This window comes from Rutilus rutilus (assembly GCF_951802725.1).
Source record: "Rutilus rutilus genome assembly, chromosome: 4".
NCBI classification, from domain to species: domain Eukaryota; kingdom Metazoa; phylum Chordata; class Actinopteri; order Cypriniformes; family Leuciscidae; genus Rutilus; species Rutilus rutilus.
The window spans coordinates 32,672,584-32,695,488 of NC_140212.1; the positions used below are offsets into that span (position 1 = coordinate 32,672,584).

The window sequence follows — 22,905 nt, forward strand, 5'->3', positions numbered from 1 at the left end:
CAGGATTGTGAGTGATTGCTGGAATGTACTCACTCACTTTTTAATATTATTTGTAAATATGTGTACAAATGGTTGGTTTTTATTTTATTTTGTACTGTTTTTATCAATAAATCTCAGCAACAAAGGAAAAAAAAAACATGTGTGTTGATTTCTCCCTAAGATGGCAAAGTGAAACACAAGTTTCCTTGAAGTGGCTCAGCATGGCCCCACATCGTTTACATAACAAAAGCAACCGTTCACAGCTGATTAAGGATATTAGCCTAAAGCCTTCCAGCCCATCGGCTGTCCTGCGGGTTTTATAGGTAGAAAAGCCAAATGGCTGCTCTCTGGGACTTCTAGTGTTAAGGCCAAGCATGCACCCTTAAAATAGCATATGAATAACATGCGCAACGCGCCACTGGACTTTAAACAGTTTTTTTTCGGTCAGTGGTGCAATTGTTTTCTAAACCTGTAAAATAGCATGAGGGAACATTTGCGCCGGAACTCCTCCTCTTTGCGCTGAACCACCCCGGGAGCGCAAGTGTATTTCGTAGTTAACCGACGTGCTTCTGTGGAGGGAAAAGTCCGCTTTGCGCGGGTGCAAAATAGGAATGATACATGCGTCCGTGTACAAAGTCAATTGCGCTGGGTGCAAGATAGGGCCCAATGTATACAGGTTATAACAGGTTATATATAAGTTTTAGAGGGTTTTTATTGTGAAACTCAACATCAGACAGTCCTGACATTGTATGAGTGACACTCTGGGGGTAGTGTACTAAACCAAAGACTATAGATCTTGCAAGCAGTTTTTGAGATTTCTGGATTTTCCCATTCAAGTAGACAGGAGTTGGTCTTGGATGCCCAAAACTGAACAGAAGCAGGAGTATAAATACACAGGGCTGAACAAATAAAAACAGCTGACAATAATCAGAAACAAAGTAATAAAGATTAAGATAAAACTCAACAAAAAACTAAACATAACCCTGACAATAATAATAAAATGATAAAGTGTGTAAATCAAATGACAACTACATACGACTAATGATTATAAATCATTGATTATATTGATCTGAATATAAACTCAAAGAAACTAAAGCACAACACTGATGTAAGGTTAAAGTAACACACACAGGTTTCTATTGAGATCATTTGATCCTTCATTTACACAGGAATTATCAACAAACTGTGCGATTGATTCATTCTCTTGAATCTGTATCTTAATTTCCTTGATTTTGACGTTCAGTTCCTGTTTTTCTTTTGTTGTTGCTTCTAACTCAATGTCTTCCTTAAACTCTGTAAATTCACTCTCCATTTGTCTTTTGAGATGGTCTTTGAATGTCTTAAATTCAGTTTTGAGTTCATTCAGACATGTTTGCAGGGAATCTCATTATGAGACAAGAAGAGAGAGACACAATGAGATTCCCTGCAAACTTCATAATAAAAAATTCTCACTTTTATTATGATTAGCAGGTACATTATATAAACTTAAAGAGAGCTCATCGTTTACTCAACCATACGGCTCTAGCACACGACCAGAAGTTCAGCTGTAGTATTAACCCCCTGGGGTCGGCGGTCGCGCCGGCGATACCACCTCGCTTTTTTTCTTATCAGTGCAAAAGAGACTCAAAATACTCTTACAGTCTTACATATAAGTGTTATACATCATTCGATCCTGTTAAGTCAAATTTTGTGTGTATACTCACAATAAAAACAAAGTTTTGTGCTTTTTGCCAAATCAAGAAAAATAATCATGATGAGAGTTCTGCCTTCTCTCTGTCAGTGAAGACCATTCTGAAACGCGTCCGAAAATGAACTGTAACTCAGCGAATACTCAGTCAAACAGGCATACAGACACACAGGTATGAAGCTTGAATTCTCTTCTTTTAAATGAAATAAAACAAATATTCTCAGTTTATGTAATATGTATGAAAAGAGAGAGATGTCAGTCGTTCTCATCTCAGCTCATTATAGCTCATTAAGTTTTAATGTGACCTCGCCCACGGAGAAGGCGCACTTTTCAAACGCAAATGATCTGAGGCAATCCATGCAAACATGTCGACGCCCACATCAGCTGGATAAAACACACCGAGTTCACAGAGTACATCAGACTCATGTACTTTACGAAGCTGTGAGGAATAATACTATCTTAAAGCAAAAAGACTGTTTAAATATGAATCGTGTTTTTGTGTGTGAATGAATGAACAGCTTTTAGCAAACTCTATTGCTATACTGAGATGAGTAAAAATCGACTAGAAAAACCGGATAGTTTATAAAGTTATTACTGTAAAATACTGCCACATCAAATAAGCTTATAATGTTGTCAATTTCTGCTCATATGTTAAATATATATATTATGTTTTGTCAAAAATAAAGTCATCAACTAAGATGTTATTATAGTGTTTGTTCCAATGTAGGTTATATTCAAACTAATGAATCCTTAACTTTGAAATACGTATGATAAAATGTATACTTTAGTTTTTACAAAGAAAGATTACACTGGAAATATTTTTAAAACTTTAATTGTTGTTGTAATTGTAACCTTTTTAATAAAATATATATATATTGTAATGCTGAGGCTGAGGCAGAGGGATCCATTTGCAAGACTTTATTAACACGGGTTGGAAACACAGGTAGGCAGACATACACTGAGAACAGCAGTAATCAAAGGGACAATCCAATACTCAAGGTCAGACACAGGCAGAGGTCGGGGCGGGCAGCAAAGGTTCACAGAGTCCAGAGTACAGGTAAAGATCAAGGTTCAGAAATACACGGCAAGTAGGTGAGTATGCTTGGTAATGTCCACAGAGCAAAACAAGACTTCGCACAGAACAATGGAAGACACAGTCTAGATAAAGGGGAAGATGATGATGAACAGGTGACGGTGATAATGGTGATCAGAGAAACCAGGCAGGGCTGGAAAGTGATAATGACGGAGGGAGTGCTGGGAAATGCAGTTCTAATATTCAGGGGAGAGGGAGCGAATGAAACCAGAGGGTGGCGTAAGTGAGCATTCCGTGACATATATATACACAAAATCTTAAAAGGCCAATATAAGCCTTCTCTTTAAATTATTTTTATTGTGTTTTATTAGTGACACATTTGGGGAGAGAATATATTCCAAAACTTTCTGAAAATACAGTATGAGAATTAACTGCACAATTACTATAAATGTTTACCTTGGATATTATACAATTTGCAAGCACAAGTTCAGATGCAAAAGCCTCTAAGTGCCATTTGAAATTTTCTTCTAGAATGATAATTTTTATGAAGTTCGTATATTTATTTAAGTTCAGTAATTTCACTTAAATGGCAATGAAAATTACCTATTAATTGCCATTTAAGTGAAATTTCTGAACTGAATTTCATTCTAGAAGAAAATTTCAGATGGCACTTAGAGGTTTTTGCATCTGAAATGTAGTTGCTATAAATGAATTATATTTATTTATTTTGTCTTTGCATTCTTTCTTGTGGCTCATCTGAATGAGCTCATTATGCTGCTCATTGTCTTCTCAGGTGTGAATCACACCCCTACGCATTTTGCCTTTCCAAACAAAAAGTGTCTTACAAAATTTAAATCAATGTATTGTTTTATGTGAATGATTAGGCAGGATGATTTTCAGATCAACATCCATTATTCAGAAGTCTTGTGGACACATATTTAGTATGTGTTTTGTGGCCTTATTTCAGAAACTTTAATTTTTATTTTTTTTCAATAACCATGCATAAACATTATTCTCTCAAAAATACAAACATGTACATACATGTTGCTCACATATTATGGTAGCCCTGTTTGTGCTAAATAGAGTGTAATTACACCTTTGCCATTAATATAAGCAACTGAAAAAAAGCACAAATGTCAGAGCATGTCAAAATATCTCAAGGACCCCAAAAACACCTTAGACCCCAGAGGGTTAATGTAATGTAATGAGGAGAAAGTAAGACTCTATAACATCTCACTGTCAATGTCATGATTACCTGTATGTCTTTATGGACTGTTGTGTCTGGTTTTCAGTTTCTGGTTCCTGTGTTACCATTGCTGTCTTGTTAATTTGCATAGCAGCCATTGTTTGTAACCATGACAACTTATCACCATCACCTGTCCTTGTTATCTAGTATATTTAAACCCTCAGTCATCTTATGTTCATTGTCTTGTGTTGATGTTTTGTGCTAGTGTTTATTAAATATAAGTGTTAATCATCTTTCTGCATCAAGCCTCTTATATTGGATTATCTAGTCAAGCCAGTGTGTGACAGTCACTGATTTATCATGCACCTCAAAGCATTATGGGTAGAATCTCTCTACCGTCTGTTCTGATGCATCAACACAGTTTCACTGATGATCCAGAATAATAAACCCTAAACCCAGAATAGAGCGGTTGAGTGAATGTGGTCTGGACTGTGTGGATGAGGCTCACTGTGTCAGAGACGCTGTAGAAGGACAGAGTTCCTGCACTGTGATCCACATACACTCCTACTCTACTGTTGATGGGCTTTACAGGGAGTTCAGTCACTATATTATTGTGTCTGAATGAGTACCTGGAGGGAGAGCAGTACAAACTCCAGGACTGATCATTATATCCAAACCCACACTCATAACCATCTCCCTTCCTGCTGATGCTCTTATATGACACTGATATATACACACTACCAAACACACTATCACTCCACTCAATCTCCCAGTAACAGCGTCCACACACACTCTCTCTACACAACACCTGACACACATCATCAAATCTGTCTGGATGATCAGGATACGGGTGAACTGTGTAAGTGAAAGTAATCACTCTGTTCCTCTCAGACAGACGGAGGTATTTATTCACTGTGTTCGGATCCAGAGTGAGCTGATGGGAATCTGATGGAGAGAAAACACATCAGAATCAGGAATTATGAATCTGTCTGATCTTTTATTATAGCTGATCTCTTCATGTTCAATATATCAGCAGTGTCTCAGTACAGTTTACCAGATATGTGTGTGAATGCGTTGTACTTAGTTACACTTTATAATAACTTTCATTAATAAATCATTAACAAACATTATACAATGCTTAATGTATCAATAGTTTATATATAAATAAATATATATATATATATATATATATATATAGATAGATAGATAGATAGATAGATATATTCAATTAGCTAGAAATATGAGATAAAGTGCTTGTTCTTGTTTACAAATGAACTTATCACACATTGCATAATGATTAACAGATTAAGTAAATTAAAATGCTTACAAATGTTATTAAATTTTCCATTCATATGATCATGCACAAAATCTACAAATGCCATTAAACTTCATATATTAACTAATGCACTTTTTTACATTTACAAAAGTACAAATGTAAAAAGGTGTTCTTGTAGCTATGAGTGATGTGCTAACGAGTTATTGAATATTATGGTCAAATGAAGAATGTGTGAAGTGCTTTTACTAATTAAGCAAATTTGTTCACAATATTTGTAAATATACAAAAGAGCATTCGGTAATAAAGATATTTAGCATTCAAATATACATTAACAAATAAGCTTTTAATAATTGTATAATTTCTTTTAAAATCATTTGTAGATTTTCAATCTTGATCGTGTGAATTGAAAGTTTAATGGACTTTGTAAACATTTAAATTTACATTAAATAATGATCTGTAAATCATTATATAAAGTTTAATAAGGTCATTAATAAACAATAAGCACATTATCTAATATTTCTAGTCATGTGAATATATATTAACTAGTGATGTATTGAGCATTATATGTTTTTTAATGATTTACTAATGAAAGGTATTACAGTGTTACAATGTGAGTGTGTTTGTGAAAGAGTGGGAGTTTGTGTGTAAATTAATGTGTGTGTGTGTGTGTGTGTGTGTGTGTACATACACTTGTGTAGTCCTGCTGTAATCCTGATCTCTCCTCCATGATCCATACTACAAAACACACACAGTGTCACAGTTAATAAGTAAACACTCACACATAAGCACACACAGATTTGTCTATATTAGTGACTTCCATTGTCTTTATATCAGGTTAGTAATAGACACACAGCAGTGCAGGGCTGTAGGCGATTTATCATGTTATATTTTCAATTATAATTTCAAATTTCATCTGCAAGTTGCAGTTGGTGGTCAGTTTGTGCGTAAATGTATGTTTTTGACTAACTCTTTCACTTTTGATGTGATTTCTAGCAAGAAATGAGTACTGTAATGAAGTATTGTCTTAGTTTATCATCACAGCTCATCACAGTCTGTTTAGTTGTGCATCATTAGACAGTCATAGGCCTTTATCACAGTGGAATTGGTTAGTATTGATTCTTCCGGTTATGTTTATTTTAATTGTGCTTTAATCACCTAGTTGAATTAACCCTGTTAAAATAAGCATCCACAGGATAATTTCAAAATCCGGACATTTTCAGCGACAGGATAAGAGATATCATCGCTGTCGGGCGGAAACCTTGTATGTCCAAATTTTGTCAATTTCATATTTTTTCACAGCATCGACCAATAGCATCGATTTATCTAATATAATACTTGAATTGAATTAAATGTTTTGGATACAAGCATTAAATTATTGTTTCAGTCAGGACCACTACGCCAAGTATGGATAAATAGATTTATTGCGATAATATAGCATACAGTTAGTGTTGGCGGTATGGATCTGTTCTGGGCACGCCTGTCCATGCAGCTATGCCTGGAAAGAGCGGGAGAGCAGCAAGGCAAACCCCCCATGGGGTACAGAACAGAACCAGTATATGCATGATTACAATTCTCAAATATAGCTGCAAGCAGCAATACAGGGGCCAAGCCCTGAAGCAGCAGCAACTCTCCCCTCCCTGCCCCTCTCCTGATCCCTGCCCCTCTCCTGACCCCTGCACCTCTCCTGCCCCCTCTGCCCCTCTCCTGCCCTTCCTTGAATTTTTGAACTGGTGGTGGCGCTATAGAGGTGGTCCTAGAGACTCTAAAATTGGTCCAATTACTATTCATTACAATCACTACAAGTGTGCTAAATTTGAAAAAACAGCTGTTTTAGTAGTACAAGTGAAAATGAACTCAATATGAAGATGTTTTATATAAATTTGCTGCATGTTATATTTATGGAGATCCTTTCTCAGATACACATCATGTGTGGAACTAAAACAACTTTTCCACCACTTAAGGCCACAGTACCTCTTCAGTCTGGACATGTGCCACACAGGAATCGAACCCACGACCGTAATGGTTCGGGATTCATGACACATGGTTTAACAACTTGCGCCACTCAGAGGACGTAAATTTCAAAGCTGCAGAGGAGAGGCTTCAGTGTAAGAATAAGCACACAAAAACATGTTAACGAGATTAGCATGCTAAGCTAGCTTAATGCTAATGTAGCTTATGGTTATCCTGATAGCTGAAGAGCCACATTAGAAAGAATGGCATCTGGTTAGCATGCTAACCAATTATTATGCTAAGGTAACTAGCATAAGGCAACAAACACAGGCTAGGTCAACTTCGGAGATGAATATCTCGGGAACGGTAGCAAATATCAAAAATCTTTTCAGTCATTTCTGTGCGGCTCGGTCCAAAGACATCTGATCAAATTTTGGACAAAATTGAGCAAGATTTGAAGGAGGAGTAGCGAAAAAACTGTTTTTCATTTGTTCCAATATGGCGGATAGTCACATTGTTGGAAAATGACAAATGAGATATCGACGGACTCGGCATAAGCCAAGGAACATAATGACGTAAAGAAATCAAAATTTGAACAATGTTTTCAAAAGTTATAAGCGTTTTTGCAAAAGACCCTATATCTCTGGAACACTAGGTGGCGCTGCGTTCAATCTTCTCATGTACCTTCAGGACATTGTGTCGATGATCCATACTAAATTTTGTGAAGATATGTCAAATAGTTTAAAAGTTATTGCAAATTATGACAAAATTCAAAATGGCGGACACGTGGTACATCCAATCCTGGCAAAATTGGTATTGTATTGGCATTTATGATTTTCTGACAAACTGTTCAAAAGTTATTGACCAAAATAGCTATTTTCCATATCTCATGACCCATAGGTGGCGCTGTTCCCAACTTTGGCATGGACCCTCAGACCTTGCTTCCAAACAAGTGTACCAATTTTCGTTTCGATTGATCAAACTTTGGCCGAGATACAGCCTTTACACCAATTTTGGGTCAACTTCGTTAAGTTTGCGACATCATAACTTTTGAACAAAGATGAATAAAAAAATCTGTTCAGTCATTTCTATGCGGCTCAGTCCAAAGATCATTTGAGCAAATTTTGGACAAAATTGGACAAATTTTGAAGGAGGAGTAGTGAAAAAACTGAATACTGTACTTTACAAAATGGCTACTACTGTAATGGGCGGAGTCTTAATGTAAGCTATTGATTTTGATCAGGATGATGAGCGGAATCAGGTGTACTAAGTTTTATTTCTCTAAATCAAAGGGTTCAAAAGTTATAACAATTTCAATGTTGAATTTTTGAACTGGTGGTGGCGCTATGGAGTTGGTCCTAGAGACTCAAAAATTGGTCCAATAACTATTCATTAGCATCACTAGAAGTGTACCAAATTTCATCATTTTCCTATGTTCCGTTGATAGGGCTGCCATTGACTCCCATTCGGGAAGAATAATAATAATAATAATAATAATTAAGAAAACTAACAGATACAATAGGTGCCTTGCCCCTTCGGGGCTTGGCCCCTAATTATATGAGTTGAAATGAGCAATTACATGCGAAATACAATATATAATAGAACATTTGCCAAGATTACACTGTAAAGAAAACAAGTGATCAGAAAGATGAAGGTTCGGTTAGGAGGAGTTGGGGTTGGAGGAGGGAGTTTAGATGCGAGCAGCAAGCTATGTGGGAAATGCTGAAGGAGTGTGAGATTTATGTGTGCCGCTGAGATAGATGTCTACACCGGATTGGACCACGTCATGAACAGCTGGCTAACAGCTGATGCGGGCTTGGCTGACGTGGCCTGCCTGAACTAACGTGATGCTTGATTTTTGTTATTATTTTACTGACTCGAAGTGTGTCTGCACTGTGCATGTAAAATACCCCAAGTAGCAGGTTTTATTTATGTGATTACGATGGGCACTCGAGTTTGAGACTCGGACTCGAGTGCGACTTAAGTCGAGTCTGAAGTCACTGTGTGTGTGACTTGAGACTCGTCCTCGAAAGACTTCAGACTCGACTCAGACTCGAGCTGCGGGACTTTTAGGAAACGTCGGATGAGCTCGCTGTTATTCCCCTCCCTCCGTTACCTATAACCTGCTTACGTAACACGTGACGTACTACGTATCTGCTGCGTGCGGCCACACATGAGAGGACAACAAACATGTCGACTGCACCGGCTGCTGCTGTGCCATTCATCGTAAGCTTTGGGTTTAAAAACTTTAGATTTAAACTTTAAAACAAGATGACCCAAACAAAAGTAGCGCTCAATGCAAATGTAACGGAGTAAAAAATGCACTTTAATAATTCTTATTTTCAAATTAGCATCTGTGAATTTTATTTATCATTTAATGATTTTATTGAATATCTGTGAATTTTATCTCATTGAGTTTTTTTATTTATCTTTATTTTTGTGAATGTTTCCTGTGGAAATGACCCTACCTGCACACTATCCCTTCTGTACCTCCTAAGCTTCCGTAGTGCTCCGTCTCCCTCAGACTCGTTTTGCACTGCTGAGGGTAAGTTGTGTAGAAATGTGCTGCTGGGCTAATGTACTGTTTTCTTTGGAAATTGAATCACTTAAGTCAGGGGTGTCAAACTCAGTTCCTGGACGGCCACAGCCCTGCAGAGTTTAGCTTCAACCCTAATTAAACACACCTGATCAGCTAATCAAGTCCTTCAGGCTTATTTGAAAACTGCAGGTGTGTGTGTGTGTGTGTGTGTTGAAGCAGGGTTGGAACTAAACTATGTAGGGCTGTGGCCCTCCAGGAATTGAGTTTGACACCTGTGATTTAAGTTATAACTTTCAATGCATATTGTCTGATGTTAATACAATAATGCTACGTAGCAGTCTTGTGTTAGTTTGACCGCTAAAATAAGTTTTAGCAGTGTTTTCATATTCAGTTTCTAGCCACCATTTTACCACGGCAGGTGGGCCGTGTCATGTGAACAATGTAGCTCGTCGGAGATTTCAGCGTCCCTTTTGAGTAAACGCTGTATTTTTGTATGTTTAGGAAGCAGAAGTGCAGTAAGAGGAAGCCAGAAGGCAATTAATTTGCATTGTGTTCTACAGGTATGCGTTTTTCCTTTTGTTTATTAATGTAATTTTCGTTGTCTCTGTTACCACACGCACTTTTTATTCAGCCCACCGGGTGTTGCTGTTATGCTATTTTCTTTAAGGAAACATGTACTGTGTTTATGGATTTGTTGCATTTTATGCTTAATATTTTCTGGACAGTGTTAATGACTTTCTGTGAGTAATGTGCACACTGAGCAAAATCCCTCATGTAATGTTAAAGTAATGTATTTGTAATGTATTTTAAATACATGAAGTTCGCAGTCTCGTTTTGCACTGCTGAGGGAAGCAAAAGTGCAGTAAGAGGAAGCCAGAAGGCAATTAATTTGCATTGTGTTCTACAGGAGCTAATAAACTGTGAAAAAGAAGTCATCTCGTGAGTCGTCCTTCACATAACCTAACCAAGGCGGTTACACAAATTAAGCGGTATCAAGAAAAAAGATTCTGGCTCAACCACATCTAATTTTATCAGGCATCTGAAAACGCACCCTGATAGGTCAGTAAACATGTTTAGCTCAGCATTGACCATCTACCGTTAGCTTGCTTCTTGCTTTAGCTATGACCTAATGTTACGGGAAGTTAACTCTCAGTTTTCCTGTCATTTAAGTGTTGTGTTTTAGTCAAGGTAAGGCCATTTTCGATTCTCTGCTTATTTTCAATTTTTAAACTTCACATAATTCTGTATTTGAGTAGACGCGCTGACTACATTAAACAAAAGCCGCGAGTGAAAATTAATATTGCAGTCTAATTTGCACTTAAGCCTTATTTGCTCTCAGCAGTTTCGATTCGGCACATTGTCACGTTATTTGACTTAATTGCCCGAGCGAAACAGCATCTGTAGGAACAGTTATAAATAGAGAAACTTAAGGTCATTCGTCAGGACCAGCGCTCAGCATAAGAGGCACCCCAACGAACGCGCATGCAAGTGTTTTTCTGGACTACTCAGTTTTCCTGTCATTTAAGTGTTGTGTTTTAGTCAAGGTAAGGCCATTTTCGATTCTCTGCTTATTTTCAATTTTTAAACTTCACATAATTCTGTATTTGAGTAGACGCGCTGACTACATTAAACAAAAGCCGCGAGTGAAAATTAATATTGCAGTCTAATTTGCACTTAAGCCTTATTTGCTCTCAGCAGTTTCGATTCGGCACATTGTCACGTTATTTGACTTAATTGCCCGAGCGAAACAGCATCTGTAGGAACAGTTATAAATAGAGAAACTTAAGGTCATTCGTCAGGACCAGCGCTCAGCATAAGAGGCACCCCAACGAACGCGCATGCAAGTGTTTTTCTGGACTACTCAGTTTTCCTGTCATTTAAGTGTTGTGTTTTAGTCAAGGTAAGGCCATTTTCGATTCTCTGCTTATTTTCAATTTTTAAACTTCACATAATTCTGTATTTGAGTAGACGCGCTGACTACATTAAACAAAAGCCGCGAGTGAAAATTAATATTGCAGTCTAATTTGCACTTAAGCCTTATTTGCTCTCAGCAGTTTCGATTCGGCACATTGTCACGTTATTTGACTTAATTGCCCGAGCGAAACAGCATCTGTAGGAACAGTTATAAATAGAGAAACTTAAGGTCATTCGTCAGGACCAGCGCTCAGCATAAGAGGCACCCCAACGAACGCGCATGCAAGTGTTTTTCTGGACTACTCAGTTTTCCTGTCATTTAAGTGTTGTGTTTTAGTCAAGGTAAGGCCATTTTCGATTCTCTGCTTATTTTCAATTTTTAAACTTCACATAATTCTGTATTTGAGTAGACGCGCTGACTACATTAAACAAAAGCCGCGAGTGAAAATTAATATTGCAGTCTAATTTGCACTTAAGCCTTATTTGCTCTCAGCAGTTTCGATTCGGCACATTGTCACGTTATTTGACTTAATTGCCCGAGCGAAACAGCATCTGTAGGAACAGTTATAAATAGAGAAACTTAAGGTCATTCGTCAGGACCAGCGCTCAGCATAAGAGGCACCCCAACGAACGCGCATGCAAGTGTTTTTCTGGACTACTCAGTTTTCCTGTCATTTAAGTGTTGTGTTTTAGTCAAGGTAAGGCCATTTTCGATTCTCTGCTTATTTTCAATTTTTAAACTTCACATAATTCTGTATTTGAGTAGACGCGCTGACTACATTAAACAAAAGCCGCGAGTGAAAATTAATATTGCAGTCTAATTTGCACTTAAGCCTTATTTGCTCTCAGCAGTTTCGATTCGGCACATTGTCACGTTATTTGACTTAATTGCCCGAGCGAAACAGCTGTACTCACTCAAGCGGTGAAGCATTATCTGTATAACTATGTAATTTGCGCGCTGTCGCGGAAGCGTCAGCGGAAGCGTTCAGCTCTCGTGCTCAGCCTCCTCGTGTGAAGACCGACTCGGGTAAAGACCAGCGACTCTACCTGCGCGACTCCACCGAGCAAGGACACTAGAAAGGCACTTACGTATCTCCTTTTCCCCTCTCCTTCCCTCTCTTATCTTATTGTTGACATTAATCAACATGTGCTTTCAACACATTACTGTGATCTCTCGCCAACGCCCCTTCATCGCGCGCAAAAGACAACGCAATACTGCCAATCTGCGTCCAATTCTCTCATCCTCACACACTCCACTCTCTCTTTCCGTGGGTCTATGGAATTGTCAGTCAGCAGTCAATAAAGCTGACTTCATTCCAGCCTTCGCATCTCATTCTACTCTTAGTATCTTGGGCTTGACTGAGACCTGGATTCGTCCAGAAAACTCAGCAACCCCTGCTGCTCTCTCTAGCAATTTCTCCTTCTCTCACTCCCCTCGCCAGTCTGGGAGAGGTGGGGGAACAGGGCTCCTCGTTTCTAACAATTTCAAATACTCCGCACTCTCTTCTCTATGCAACAACAACTCATTTGAATATCATGCTATTACACTTACAACTCCCATTAAGATCCATATTGTAGTCATTTATCGTCCCCCTGGTCAGCTGGGAAACTTTGTAGATGAGCTGGATGTGCTGCTGTCCACTTTCCCTGAGGACGGCACCCCACTTCTAGTCTTTGGTGACTTCAACATCCATCTCGAAAAGCCGCATGCAACAGACTTCACCTCTCTCCTAGCCTCTTTCGATCTCAAACGACTCATCACCACAGGTACTCACAAATCAGGCAACCAACTGGACCTGGTTTACACACGCAATTGCATCACAGACAACATCCTGGTGAGACCTCTCCATGTTTCAGATCATTTCCTCATTACTTTCAGTCTACATCTCTCTACCCCTTCACCACCAACACCCCCACCAGTCACTTTCAGGCGAAACCTGCGCTCACTTTCTCCCTCCCATCTTTCCTCTGCCGTGTCATCTTCTCTTCCCCCACCCTCACAATTCTCATCTCTGGATGTGAACACAGCAACGGACACCTTATGCTCCACTCTAACCTCTTCTCTAGACATTATCTGCCCTCTCTCCTCCAGGCCAGCACGTGCTACTCCCCCTAACCCCTGGTTATCTGAGGTTCTTCGGGAACACCGGACTGAACTTAGGGCAGCGGAGAGGAAATGGCACAAATCAAAAGACGCATCTGACCTGAGTATGTATCAATCTCTCCTCTCTTCCTTTTCTGCGGATGTTCATGCTGCAAAATCTTCATACTTCCACAACAAGATCAACAGCTCCTCCAACACACGTTCACTCTTCAAGACATTCAACTCTCTCCTCTGATCTGTCTGCAGCCTTCGACACTGTGAATCATCAGATCCTTATGTCCAGCCTCTCATCACTGGGCATCACAGGAACTTCACTCCACTGGTTTGAGTCCTATCTCACAGGTAGGTCCTTCAAGGTCGCATGGAGAGGTGAGGTATCCAGAGCACATCAACTGACCACAGGGGTTCCCCAGGGTTCAGTTCTTGGTCCCCTCCTCTTCTCCATCTACACTACATCACTGGGACACATCATACAGGCACACGGCTTCTCCTACCACTGCTATGCTGATGACACACAGCTCTTCCTCTCGTTTCAACCAGATGATCCCACAGTAGCTGCACGGGTCTCAAGCTGTCTGGCGGACATCTCCACATGGATGAAGGAACATCACCTGCAGCTCAACCTGGCAAAGACTGAGCTTCTCATCCTCCCTGCCAATCCGTCTATACAACACGACTTCACCATCCAGCTAGAGTCATCATCAATCACCCCATCAAGGTCGGTCAGAAATCTCGGAGTAACGCTTGATGACCAGCTGTCCTTCACAGATCACATTTCAAAGACAGCTCGATCATGCAGGTTTGCACTGCACAACATCAGGAAGATCAGGCCTTTCCTAACTGAGCATGCAACACAACTTCTGGTCCAGGCCCTGGTCATTTCTAGGCTTGACTACTGTAATGCTCTTTTGGCCGGACTTCCAGCATGTGCAACAAAACCTCTACAGATGATCCAAAATGCTGCAGCTCGTCTTGTCTTCAACGAGCCCAAGAGGGCCCACGTCACTCCTCTGTTCATCTCTCTGCACTGGCTACCTCTCGCTGCTCGCATCAAATTCAAGGCATTGACGCTTGCTTACAGATCTATCACAGGCTCAGCTCCCTACTATTTTCACTCACTCCTACGAGTCTACATCCCTACCAGACGCCTACGATCGATCAACGAGCGACGTCTCGTGGTTCCATCACAGAGAGCCACAAAATCACTTTCCAGAACATTCTCATTCACAGCTCCATGCTGGTGGAACGCTCTCCCCGGCCTCATCCGGAATGCAGAATCACTGGCAACATTCAAAAAACAGCTGAAAACCCATCTCTTCCGTGAGCACTTAACCTCATAAAAAAAAAAAAAAAAAAAATAAAAAAAAAAATCCTTTGAAACATCACTTATCAGACTTATGCTACTCTGAATAATGCCTGAACTTTGTATTCTGAGCACTTCTTGCGTTGTTGTTGTTTTTGCCTCTTCATGATGACTCGCTTTATTTAGTCCTAATTTGTAAGTCGCTTTGGATAAAAGCGTCTGCTAAATGACTAAATGTAAATGTAAATGTAAATGTAACTCCAACTGTCTTCCTTATGAAATATACATTTTTGTGGATAGTATATTTCACATAATTTGTTTCGTTGCAATAGTGTTTTGCATTTAGCTACAATGTGATGGTTTGCAGTTTTGCACTAAATAGGAGTATGTCAATTTTAGTACTGTAAGGTATAACATTTTCTATATTTGGTCTTATGGCCCCCACAGAGCCAGCACAATAGGAGCCAAGGCCTTTCATTATAATTCAGCGACAGACAAGGGAGTCCTTTTTCTTAAGAACCTCAATTTTTGATCTGTACTGTACTGTATGTTCATGCTACAAGGCAAAAATACAGATATTAACTTAAAAGTAAAGCATTCTTGGTGTTTTTGTCATGTTGCAATAGCCTGTTTACACTGATTATATACCAAAATCAAAACTGATACTGTATGCTAATAGATAAAGGAGTCATAATAACATATTACATGCTTTGAATTCCTTATATATAGCTATGCAGTGTTCTAAACAGCCTGGATGGGTCGCTGTACGTGATGCAACACTTATTATAACCACAAGAGACTTGAGACTTGACTTGGACTCTAGCTCAGAGACTTGAGACTTGACTTGGATTCTAGCTCAGAGACTTGTGAGCATCTCTGCCCAGGAGTGGAGAGGTCTAGATCATGTGGTGAGGACCAGCCCGCCGCATTACAAATATCCTGAAGAGAAACTCCCGAAATTAACGCCTTAGAGGCAGCCATACTCCTTGTATAATGGGCCCAAACAGCCAAGGGTGAAGGCTGTCCGGTCGCTTTATAAGCAAGTGAGACAGCCTCAACTACCCACTTGCTCATTACCTGTTTAGATGCAGGGCAACCTTTCTTAGGTGACCCGAAGCAGACAAATAATTGCTCTGATTTACGCCACAGGGCAGCTCTGTGAATGTATGCTTCCAAAGCCCGAACGGGACATAACAGATTAAGTTTTTCCTGATCTGGGGTATTAAATGGTAGAGGATAAAAGGCCTGCAACACTATTGGGCCCGCAACATTAGTAGGGACCTTAGGGATGTAAGCCAGTCTAGGGTGAAGAAATGCCTTCACCATACCAGGTGCAAATTTCAAACATGAAGGAGCAACCGACAAGGCTTGCAAATCTCCAATTCTCTTGATAGAGGAAATAGCGAGAATAAATAAAGTTTTTAGAGTGAGGAACTTTTCTGAAACCTCTTCAATGGGCTCGAAGTGAGCCAAAGCCAGACCCTCGAGTACAATGGCCAAATCCCAAACCGGTTCTCTAGAGTGCAGTGCAGGTCTCAACCTCAATGTACCATGGAGAAAATGAATAATCAGAGGATCTCTCCCAAGAGAAGTGCCCCCCAGAGGGGTGTGGTAGGCCGATATAGCCGTCACATATACCTTTAAGGTAGAGGGAGATAATCCAGCAGAGAAACGGTCTTGCAAGAAATCAAGAACTGTACAGACAGGGCAGTTAACAGGATCTAGGTGACGTTCACCACACCAGGCAGAGAATAATTTCCATTTCAATGCATATACACTCACCTAAAGGATTATTAGGAACACCATACTAATACTGTGTTTGACCCCCTTTCGCCTTCAGAACTGCCTTAATTCTACGTGGCATTGATTCAACAAGGTGCTGAAAGCATTCTTTAGAAATGTTGGCCCATATTGTTAGGATAGCATCTTGCAGTTGATGGAGATTTATGGGATGCACATCCAGGGCACGAAGCTCCCGTTCCACCACATCCCAAAGATGCTCTATTGGGTTGAGATCTGGTGACTGTGGGGGCCATTTTAGTACAGTGAACTCATTGTCATGTTCAAGAAACCAATTTGAAATGATTCGAGCTTTGTGACATGGTGCATTATCCTGCTGCAAGTGGCCATCAGAGGATGGGTACATGGTGGTCATAAAGGGATGGACATGGTCAGAAACAATGCTCAGGTAGGCCATAGCATTTAAACAATGCCCAATTGGCACTAAGGGGCCTAAGTGTGCCAAGAAAACATCCCCCACACCATTACACCACCACCACCACCACCACCACCAGCCTGCACAGTGGTAACAAGGCATGATGGATCCATGTTCTCATTCTGTTTACGCCAAATTCTGACTCTACAATCTGAATGTCTCAACAGAAATCGAGACTCATCAGACCAGGCAACATTTTTCCAGTCTTCAACTGTCCAATTTTGGTGAGCTCGTGCAAATTGTAGCCTCTTTTTCCTATTTGTAGTGGAGATGAGTGGTACCCGGTGGGGTCTTCTGCTGTTGTAGCCCATCCGCCTCAAGGTTGTACATGTTGTGGCTTTCACAAATGCTTTGCTGCATACCTCGGTTGTAACGAGTGATTATTTCAGTCAAAGTTGCTCTTCTATCAGCTTGAATCAGTCGGCCCATTCTCCTCTGACCTCTAGCATCAACAAGGCATTTTCGCCCACAGGACTGCCGCATACTGGATGTTTTTCCCTTTTCACACCATTCTTTGTAAACCCTAGAAATGGTTGTGCGTGAAAATCCCAGTAACTGAGCAGATTGTGAAATACTCAGACCGGCCCGTCTGGCACCAACAACCATGCCACGCTCAAAATTGCTTAAATCACCTTTCTTTCCCATTCTGACATTCAGTTTGGAGTTCAGGAGATTGCCTTGACCAGGACCACACCCCTAAATGCATTGAAGCAACTGCCATGTGATTGGTTGATTAGATAATTGCATTAATGAGAAATTGAACAGGTGTTCCTAATAATCCTTTAGGTGAGTGTAGTTTTCTCGTAGAAGGTGCTCTGGATTGGAAAATGGTCTCAACGACCTCAGTAGAGAGACCAGATTCTATGAGCCGGGCCCCCTCAGAGGTCAGTCCCACAATTTCCTCAACTCCGGATGAGGGTGAAATATTGTGCCCCCTGCTTGGGACAGTAGGTCCTTCCTCACCAGAATCTCCATGGGAGAGCCGTCTAGAAGGGACACTAGATCTGAGAACCACACTCGGGCCGACCAGTAAGGGGCTACTAATAGCAGACAGGCCCCTTCCCAGCAAACCCTCTCCAGAACACCCGGAAGCATGGATATCGAGGTAAATGCGTACAGGTGTAGCCTCGGCCACACCTGCACCATCACATCCAGTCCGAGAGGAGCTGGGTGCGTAAGGGAAAACCACATGGGACAATGGGTTGTATCTGATGATGCGAAAAGGTCGACTTGAGCTTAACCAAATTTCTCCCAAAGGAGCTCCACCACCTCGGGGTGAAGTCTCCACTCCCCAGGCCTCAGCCCCTGCCTCGACAGGATATCCGCTCCCAGATACTGATGCCCCGGAATATATACAGCCCTGATTGACAGCAATTTTCCCTGGGCCCATAGGAGGATCTGATGGGCCTGCTTGCATAGGTGACGTGACCTCAGACCACCCTGATGGTTGATATAGGAGACCACCAATGTGTTGTCCGTGCAGACAAGCACATGGTGACCTCTCAAGTCTGGCAGGAAATATTTGAGTGCTCAAAAGTTTTATTTGCCAAAAACATTGATGGTCCTGCCAAAGACCTTTCTCAGAGCGGCCACTCATGACCGCCCCCCCATCCTGTGAGGGAAGCATCCGTTGATAGCGTTACGCGTTGACAAGAAGCACCCAGCACTGGGCCCTGGGCGAGGAACCAAGGTTTATTCCACATGACCAAGGCATCGCCGCATGATCTTGATAGTGCGAAACGAATTTCTCCTCGGAGAAAACCCCTTGGTCCTGAGCCACCACTACATATACACGTGATTACGTTGGACGCAGCTGCCATGAGACCCAACAGTCTCTTAAACTGTTTCACAGTGAGTGACTGGCCTAGTTTTACCCCATTTACAGCTGTGAGAAATACGCAGAAATACGTGCAGGAGACAGACGTGCTTGCATTGTTGCCGAATCCCATATTACACCTAGAAAAGTGGTCCTCTGTGCTGGGAGGAGCACACTCTTTTTGGCATTAAGCTGCAACCCCAACATCTATATGTGAGACAGAACGACATCTCGATGCCAAACTGCCATCTGCTCAGACTGAGCTAGAATCAACCAATCGTCAATATAATTTAATACGCGAATGCCCTGGAGTCTCAGAGGAGCCGGAGCTGCATCCACGTATTTTTGTGATACAATCTGTTTGAGTTTAAGAACTTGAGTTTCTGAACTCTGCTGTTTAAATGACGCAGATCTAGAATAGGACGCAACCCTTGCGAACAATGAACAATGTTGTAAATGTTGTCTTTGAACAATGAAGTAATGGCTGTAAAACCTGACTCTCTGCTGGGAGGAGAAACCCTTTCTATAGCCCCTTTTTGTTGAAGCGTCAGTACTTCCTGCTCCATAACCAGAGCCTGCTCGGAGTCCACCACTGTGGGAAAGACCCCTTGAAATCTGGCCGGACGAGAACCGAACTGAATTCTGTAACCTTTTTCCATTATATGCAGGACCCACTGAGAAATATTATTTGGCAGTAGTTTCCACGCTGCCAGAAATTCTGCTAAGGGAACCAGTCTCTCGAGACTGACCTCTGGATTTGGTTGAACAGTCATTTTGGTGCCCTGAAGCGGCGAACTGGCAGGGAACAACAGAACTGATCGTTCTACAACCCTCCTTGGAGGATCGTATGGGGACGCTGACACCTCGATGCCCTGAAACGGCGATCTGGCAGGAAACAACCGAAGTGGGAGCGCTGCGACTCTCCTCAGAGAATCGCCCCCCAGAGGGCACAGAGGAGGAACGATTTCTCGAAACCGTCCCTCCCCGGAGGGGACCACCCTCAGAAGACTGACAACCTTGGTGTCAGGACTTCTTCTTAGAGGTCCTGACTCTCTGTGGTCATTAAAAATCCCAGGATGTCCTTCGAAAAAGAGTAGGGGTGTAACCCTTCATTCTGGCCAAATTTGCCCCTTGGCCTCTGTCCATCATGGCCTCCTAATCATCCCCATATAGACTGATTGGCTTCATCACTGTCTCCTCTCCACCAGTAAGCTGGTGTGTGGTGGGCGTTCTGGCACAATATGGCTGCCGTCGCATCATCCAGGTGGATGCTGCACATTGGTGGTGGTTTGAGGAGATTCCCCCTTCCATGTAAAGCGCTTTGAGTACCTAGAAAAGCGCTATATAAATGTAACTAATTATTAATTATTATTATTATTCTTAGTCCAAGCTCTCTTTGGTGATGACAGTCCTCAGATCCTGTCTACCCTTGACAGGCTTAGACTGTTTCCCAGATTGTGGAGGAGCCCGAGCGGCGACGCTCTGTTTCTGTTGCACTCTGTGCCGCTGTGAGGAGCTCATAGATGGTCGAGACTGCTCAGTTTTTATATTCTGCCCAGCAGTCTCTGGGACATTGAACCGGCGAGGAAGAAACCTCTGGAACACCGCAGATTGTTTTCGTTTCTTGAATCCTATCGACGACACAATTTATAGCTTCGCTATAGCAAACAGACTTGTAGGCGAAAAAAGCACGTCCAGAACAGACCTATCTCTATCTTTAATATCTGACAGATTCAACCATAGATGACGTTCCGTGGCCACCAGGGCTGCCATAGAACGGCCCACAGATTTGGCCGTCTCCTTGATGGCCTGGAGAGATAGATCTGTTGCAATTCTCGAATTCGCAGAACTTCCTCACAATCATCCATGTCCTTCAGCAGGTCAGCCTAGTATGCTTGGAGAATAGACATGGTGTGTAAGCTTGACCTGCTGCCGAATACGCTTTACCCACCAGTGAAGATGTAGATTTTAAAGGCTTGGTGGCTAACGTCGGGGCTTTCAGTGATGACGCTGACTCTGGGGAGAGATAGCTCACAAGCGTCTCTTCCACCCTAGGTATTGTCATATACCCATAGTGTGATATACCCTTAACATTACTATAGTTGGATGATTGTGGGTTATGAACTCTGAAAGATACCGGTTTATTCCACGATCTCGACACCTTGGTGTGGAGATCGGGAAAAAAACGGGAGTTCTCAACGAAGAGGTCGTGATCTAGATGGCAAATATCGTTAGGGAGGGGCCCGTCTCAAACCCTGCTACTAAATCCATCTGTGAACCCCAAGATGAAAGCCACCGCTGTGCCTCGGCAAAGAACGCCCGGCGGGAGCAGAGCATCCTCATGGACAGCTTCTCACAATGCTCACAGTCAGCCCCCTCGAGGACTGACTGGGCATGCTCCACTCCCAAACAAGCAACACAAAGCTGATGTGTGTCCCCACCCGTGATGTAACGGGGGCAGGGAACAACACAATGCTTGAAGTCTTGCTTGCTCGCCATTATAATGATATATATTGAACTTGACAGACAACAATAAATAGGACAAGGACAGATATACAGAGAGCACTTGCTGAAGGCACAGAAGCTGACACGGTATGGTTTCAGGGGTGCTTTATAGTTTCCTGGTCGATGACGTCAGCCGCCTATGATGTCTCGTCTTTCCATTGGACTGATTATACATGTGCTTCACAACGAAATCATGCAGGGCGTTCCCACAGCGTCTCAAACGCAGCTCGAATTCCCTTGAAAGGGAACTGTATTAAACTGTAATTTATTCTCATGCATGCTGAGTATTCAGCATCTCTCCCTCTCATCTGCACCGTGTGAAAGCAGGTTAGTGAGTTATTATAGTTAATAACTAATATGCTGTGTATTTCATGTAGAAATAAGTCAGCATTAGCAATATTATTTGTTTTAAACCTAGTGTCCAGTTACCAAATGTTTTGACAATCACAATACACTTCTTGTGATGCAAGGTCTTTCAGTTTTTTTTGTTTGTTTTTTACAAAACAACCCCAATCCCCCTCATGTTGTTAAAAGGTGTTAATTTACAGTTACTGTACAAATAAAAAATAACAACAATTACATAACCACAGTGAATTAATTTGTATGCCCATACCTTAGAAAGCATAAATCTGTTTTATAGACCAGTGTTTCTCAACCCTCTTCCTGGAGGCACACCAACACTACACATTTTCCAACTCTTCCTAATCAATCACACCTGAATCAACTCATCAGCTCGTTAGTAGACTCCAAGACCAAAAATATATGGGTCAGATAAGGGAGACATCCAAAATGTGTACTGTAGGTGTGCCTCCAGGAGCAGGGTTGGGAAACACTGTTATAGACGACCATAACTTGCCCACACTTTTACTAAGCAGGGAAAACCCCCCCCCCCCCCCAAAAAAAAAACATTTACATGCATAGGACATTTGTAATGTCAGAATGTAGAGGGAGATTTCATATATAAAAACACTGACTCGTTAGGTCATGTTTTCTCAGCAAAATCAGATAATTTCCAATAAATTCAGTAGAATATGTGGCAATGCCAGTATGGCGGCGCAGTGGGCTTCACTTGTTGAGCTCTCCAGTCATTTATTATAGATCAGTGCTGGGTCTACTGTGGGCTCTATTGGACCTAGACCAAACTAATTTTGTTCTTCGCTAGGCACTCTCTAGCCACGTTTCCATTACAGATTTGCTCAAATCTTTTGTGATATTTTTTAAATGTTAATTAAAACTATTGCGAAATGACGGTGTTTCCATTAAACGATGTTATGTGATTGAAACTAACCTCTCGCGATAAGTTATACCGATAATTATGGCAACGGATTTTGTTAGGTTTACATATATCCCAGCCACCGCATTAACCATTATTTTTAATCGAAGGAGATGTAGGCTTGT

At 41.4% G+C, this 22,905-nt stretch overlaps 1 protein-coding gene across 3 annotated transcripts in view; it reads right to left on the reverse strand.

Moving 5' to 3' along the window:
• Nucleotides 1-2,569: 2,569 nt before the first annotated feature.
• LOC311289695 (NLR family CARD domain-containing protein 3-like) overlaps nucleotides 2,570-22,905 on the reverse strand; it is an 80,517-nt gene continuing 60,181 nt past the window's right edge. For all 3 annotated transcript variants that reach the window (XM_084407919.1, XM_084407917.1, XM_084407918.1), the window contains 2 exons: nucleotides 5,850-5,896; nucleotides 2,570-4,830 (listed from right to left, as the gene is read on the reverse strand). In XM_084407919.1, the coding sequence (XP_084264045.1) occupies nucleotides 4,298-4,830; nucleotides 5,850-5,896 (580 nt within the window). In that variant the 3' untranslated portion in view covers nucleotides 2,570-4,297. The remainder of the gene's footprint in view (nucleotides 4,831-5,849; nucleotides 5,897-22,905) is intronic.